This window comes from Pundamilia nyererei, unplaced genomic scaffold, assembly GCF_000239375.1.
Source record: "Pundamilia nyererei isolate P.nyererei 1_Seehausen unplaced genomic scaffold, PunNye1.0 scaffold01575, whole genome shotgun sequence".
Lineage (NCBI taxonomy): Eukaryota > Metazoa > Chordata > Actinopteri > Cichliformes > Cichlidae > Pundamilia > Pundamilia nyererei.
The window spans coordinates 2,271-7,647 of record NW_005188976.1 but is presented as its reverse complement, the minus strand read 5'-3'; the positions used below and the strand labels follow the sequence as shown (position 1 = coordinate 7,647).

Below are 5,377 nucleotides of genomic sequence, written 5' to 3'. Positions count from 1 at the left end.
AGTTCTTATTCAGTGATATGTGTCTTTGCTCAAGGCTTGAGGACCAGCAGCATATAAGGTCAAATATCTGCATAATTCTTGGCCCCTCTGTGCAAAGGGTTCTGAAATCTGACCCCATGCACTGTGCATTCATTGCAAACAATATTTCCAGTGGTTGGGGGGGAAAAAGACTGATAAAGCCGTCATGTTGAGATGTCTGCAGTGAAGAGTCTGTTTAATATAAACCTGCAAGCTTGAAAGTCAGGAACTCTTTGTTTTTGAAATAGAAATGTGGTCTCTCTCTCTCTCTGTCACGCTGTCCCCAGGAGACACATGTAGTGATTCACTCTTTCCTATTAAACGGAGGAACTGAAACGTCTGTTGGGCCTTCTGCATTCATTTCACAAATCCTCCCGTCATAGCCCTCCTCTGTGGCTCGCCGCTCTGTGTTTTTGTGTGTTTGTGTGTGTGCAACAAACACAGCATTAGACAAAGGCAACAGTCCACTTTACTTTTCGTTACTCACGTAGCACCAGGAATGGATAAGAAGTCTTGTCCTGAGGGAAAAAAGTTTGACAACTTAGTCCACACGTGTGTGCCCAGCAAGTCACTAATGAGATCTAACCCTGATCCACCAAAAGGTGAGTTTCACTGAATTCTAATCATTTTTTTCTGCCTCTTGGGCACAAGTTTGTTCTCTCAGCGTCCTGCCTCTGTCTTGGAGTATGTCTCAGTTGTGGATTCAGCATGTCTTTACAACTTTATCATGTAGACTTTTATTTTACCTGACTACCTAATACATCAACGTTATCATCTTCTTTTTTCTTGTACAGCCGCTTAGAAAATGAGTGAGCGAGTCAGACTTGAGTTCATCCTTTTTCTTTCTGAAACTTTTCTTACATGTCAGAATGCAAACTGTTTAACTGTTGAGGTAGTCAGCGTGTGGCTGTCCTCCTCCCTCACAGAGCCGCCCCTGACTGTCGTGAACCAGCTCAAAGCCATAAACACCACTGTCAAGCCCACCTCGATGGTGGTGCTGAGTCCGACTCTGTGGATTTCTGTGGTCGTGGTCGTGGTGGGGTCCATCTTGGCTTTGACTCTTTGGTTTATTATATACAAGCGACAGACCAGACGCAGCAGCACCTCCGGTAAGGACAACAAGCTTTTGATGGTTTGTGTCACTTAGAGTGTTACGGTTTATAAGTTTGCCTAACAAGAGAAAGATCCCTGGTTCGATCACAGGAGGAGACACAAATCCCTTTGGGGTAGTGTCAGGAAGGGCATTCGCTGTAAAAATCTACCAAAATCATACACGCAGACCTCCCCGCTGTGACCACCGCTTGTGAAAAAGGAGGAAGCTGAAAGCGGCTTTTATAGTTGTTTAAATTACGCTCATTAGACTAAATAGCAAAATATTCATCAGATGCTTTTAATACATCTAGTGATCTAGAGAAGTTATAAGAGGTATTTTCCTAAGATACATATTTTACAAGACAACGTGGTTTTTGAAGCTGTGGAGAGAAGTCGGTTTACTTAAAAAGAGGAGATCTGACACGCAGAGCTGACAGTCGGGTGGAGGAAACAGGGCTGCAGAAGGGCAGGTGATGAACTGTGACGTTCAGCACAGTAGAAACTCCACAGTTTCTGTTCTCTTCTTCTCACTTGTCCCAAGGGTCAGTCCCGCTCCCTTACCATCTATTCTGGTTTCAGCACACATCCGCTGGTTGGGCAAGAAAACGTAGGCACCCCCCGCACAACATTGAAAACACATAAACAGACTCTTCCGTGCCAGAGGTTGTACAGGGCTGTGAAAAAGTATTTGGCCCCTTCCTTATTTTTTGTGTGTTTTTGCTTGGTTATATTTATATGTTTCAGGTCAACTAACAAATTTTAACATTATTAAATACAAAATGATGTTTTGAAATGATTATTTCCCTTCTTAAGGGGAAAAAGTTATCCAAACCATGTGTGAAAAAAGTAATTGTTTGCTCAAAAAATTAAATAGAACCGGTATGACAAAGTGAAGTAGGCTGAAAGATCTCAAACCAGCACAGCATGCCACCATCTAAAAAAACTCTGAGAGACAAAGTCATTGATATCTATTTGTCTCAAAAATGGTTACAGATTCTGTTCAATTTTATTTATCCAGCACCAAATCAAGGCGCTTTATATTGTAAAGTAGACCCTACAATAATAGACACAGAGAAAACCCCAACAATCATATGAGCCCCTATGAGCAAGCACTTTGGTGACAGTAGGAAGGAAAAACTCCCGTTTAACAGGAAGAAACCTCCAGCAGAACCAGACTCAGGGAGGGACGACAATCTGCCATGACCAATTGGGGAGAGAGAAGGAAGACAGAATAAAAGACATGCTGTGGAAGAGAGCCACGGATTAATAACAAGTATGATTCAATGCAGAGAGGTCTATCAACACAACAAAGCAATTTTGAAAACTTTGGAACTCCACTGAACCACGGTGAGAGCCATTATCCACAAATAGAGAAAACGTGGAGCAGTGGTGAACTTTCCCAGGATTGGCTGGCCCACCAAAATTACTCCAAGAGCGCATCCATCACTCATCCAGGAGGTCACAAAATAACCCAGAACAGCATCTAAAGAACTGCAGGCCTCACTTTCCTTAGTTAGGGGAAGTTCATGGTTCAACAATAAGAAAGATACATGGAAGAGTTCCAAGATGAAAACCACTGCTGACCAAAAAGAACAAAAGGACTCGTCTCATATTTGCCAAAAAACCTCTGGGAAAATATTCTGTGGACTGATGAGACAAAAAATTATTATTTTTTTAAGATTTGTGTCCCGTTATGTCTGGCATTAACGAACGCAGGAGTTCATAAAGACAACATCATAACAACAGTCAATTATGGTGTTGGTAGTGTGACAGTCTGGGGCTGTTGCTGCTTCAGGACATGGATAACTTGCTGTAATCAATGGAACCATAGAATCTGCTGTCTAGCAGTAAATCCTGAAGGACAATGTCTGACCATCAGCTCATGGCCTGAAGCTCAAGTGCACTTGGGTTATGCAGCAGGACAATGATCTGAAACACACCAGCAAGTCCCCTCTGAATGACTCCAGAAATCTAAAACAAATGTTTTGGAGTGGCCTAGTCAAAGTCTGAGCTTAAATCCAATTGAGATCTTTTGGCATTCATGCCTGAAAACCCTCCAGTGTGTCTGAGTTAAAACAAGTCTGCAAAGAAGAGTGGGCCAAAATTCCTCCACAGTGATGGGGAAGACTCATTGGCAGTTATCACAAACGCTTCATTGCAGTTGTTGCTGCCAAAGGTGGCACAGCCTGTTATTAGGTTTCTGGGAAATGACTTTTTCATACAGGGCCATGCATGTTTGGATAGATTTTTTCCCTTGATAAATGAATCCATTATAATAACAGCATTTTGTATTTACTCAGGTTTTCTTCGTCAAATACTAAAATGCGTTTGATAATCCGAAATACGCAGCTGTGACAAACATGCAAAAAAACTAAGAAATCAGAAAGGGGTGCAATTACTTTCTCACAGCACTGCATAGCCCGAGGCTGAACATTTGAATGCTACAGAAAACACAAAACCTGTGAAACTAAAACTGACAGTCTGACAGCCAACAGCAGCTGCTTTTAAAGGCCTCTGTGTCTGATGATGGCCTGAATCAGACACACGAGTTTTTGTGTTTCGTAAATACACCAACATGACTGTGGCCATTTTTTTTCAATCTCCTGGAATGCAGCTCTCATTCAGCCTTAACTTAATTTAAAAAAAGAGGAAAAACAAAGAAAGGGCTGAGGAGAAGCTCAAGTCACTTGGGCATCCTTTGCGTCAGTGAATAATCTGTCGACTCACACCTCTTACCACAGGAAACATGGAATGTAAAAACATTACTGCTTAGCTGCTTTTTGTTGCAGTGCAGTAGTTCAAACATTTTAGTTGCACGCCTACATTTTTCCCAATCTTTACTTTGATAACGGCTCGTGCTGAGCTGTTTTTTTTAAAGTCGCAGTAAAGTTTTCTCTAAGAGATGAAAAATTAGGAATTTAGCAAATAGGATGTAAATTAAAAATCATGTATGCAAATTAATATTTAATTTAAATTGTCAGGAGGTTCACTGAACAATCAACTAAAAAAAATAGAATTTTGCGGCAATTTTTTTAATGGTACAGCCTTTAAAGGGGCAATATATTCATCCCAGGCCCGCAGTTCTGCCTGTGAGAAGTCCCGCCCACTTTCTGTGCAAACCTTCTGTTTTTGAGGGGCAACCAGTCAGAAGAAGTCCTCTTTTTCATACAGAGGATTTATATACTCATCCACCTCATGACCTCGTTAACTGTTTTGATAGACATTCGTTTAATTATTTTAAAGCATGTTATGAACCTTTAATTTAAAGAAAAACATGATTACCTTTAATATATAAAAAAGCACCTTATTGATCAATTGAGGAAATAAGGGGGGTATAATGTTGCGAATGGCTGAGGAGTCTTTCAGCGTGAACGTTCAGTGACAGTTTTTCTGTTGTTTGTGTCACAGAGGATGGCATGCCAAGACAGGAACTTCTTCAGAAAGCGCAGCCACCTGCCAAACTGCACCCTCTGCCCTCAGAAAGAAACGGTCAAGCTGAGATATTTCAGAGAGCGGCAGAGGCCCCATCACCCTGCTCTCACGGGCACTCTGGGAGCCAAACAGGCTCAGAGTGGGAGAATGGCTTCACAGCTTGCAGGGACCTCATGATGCGTGGTGGAGCAGAGGTGGGCGGAGACTCGTCTGCATGCAGCACAATGGCGGAGCACAGGATCCCACTTCCTGCCACAGAGCTGGGTGGCACTGCTTTAGTTACAACTAAAACCATGTAAGGCTGCGGGTGTGTGGTCGTACTCTTTAAGCACGCTGTGGGGAAACACATTTGTTTGCTCACTAACATTGTGGCCACACCTCTCCCTTTTGTGGGCAAAAAGCAAGTTCATTAAACCTTAGAGTGAAGACTTGGCTTCAGGTTGGGGTACAGCTTTCATGAGTACTGAGAGGGGTCTCCATGAAATGTGAGGTCGAAGTAATATTCTCTAAAGAGATGAAAACACACCTGTGTTCTTAAAAACGTATATCCACTGCATTTATACTGCACGTTGTACTCAGTATACTGAGATTTCTGTGTTTCTACCATGTTTTTATGGGTTTTTTAAAAAATAAGATTACGATTTTCTACAGCTGTTTTTATTCCTCTGCACTGCTTGTGTGAAAAAAATAGTGTACCAGGTGACTGTATAGTTTGTTGTTTTTGCCGTTGTACAGGAAAAGTACAGGAACTGCTTTAAATCTTGTGTCGTATTTCAAACATGTTTTAATAAAACAAACTAAAAATCAACACAAATATTTCTGATGCTGTGAAAAC

General features: G+C 41.7%; 1 protein-coding gene across 2 annotated transcripts; it reads left to right on the top strand.

Annotated features, from left to right (window-relative positions):
- Window positions 1-243: 243 nt before the first annotated feature.
- LOC102200102 (uncharacterized) lies at window positions 244-5,176 on the top strand. 2 transcript variants are annotated; one of them, XM_005755466.1, is made up of 3 exons: window positions 244-620; window positions 945-1,127; window positions 4,519-5,176. In XM_005755466.1, the coding sequence occupies exons 1-3, from the start codon at window positions 518-520 to the stop codon at window positions 4,839-4,841; spliced, it is 609 nt and encodes a 202-aa protein (XP_005755523.1). In that variant the 5' UTR covers window positions 244-517; the 3' UTR covers window positions 4,842-5,176. The 2 variants fall into 2 exon arrangements, with proteins under 2 accessions (XP_005755523.1, XP_013763597.1); XM_013908143.1 differs by lacking the exon at window positions 244-620 and having other exon boundaries at window positions 631-1,127.
- Window positions 5,177-5,377: the final 201 nt, after the last annotated feature.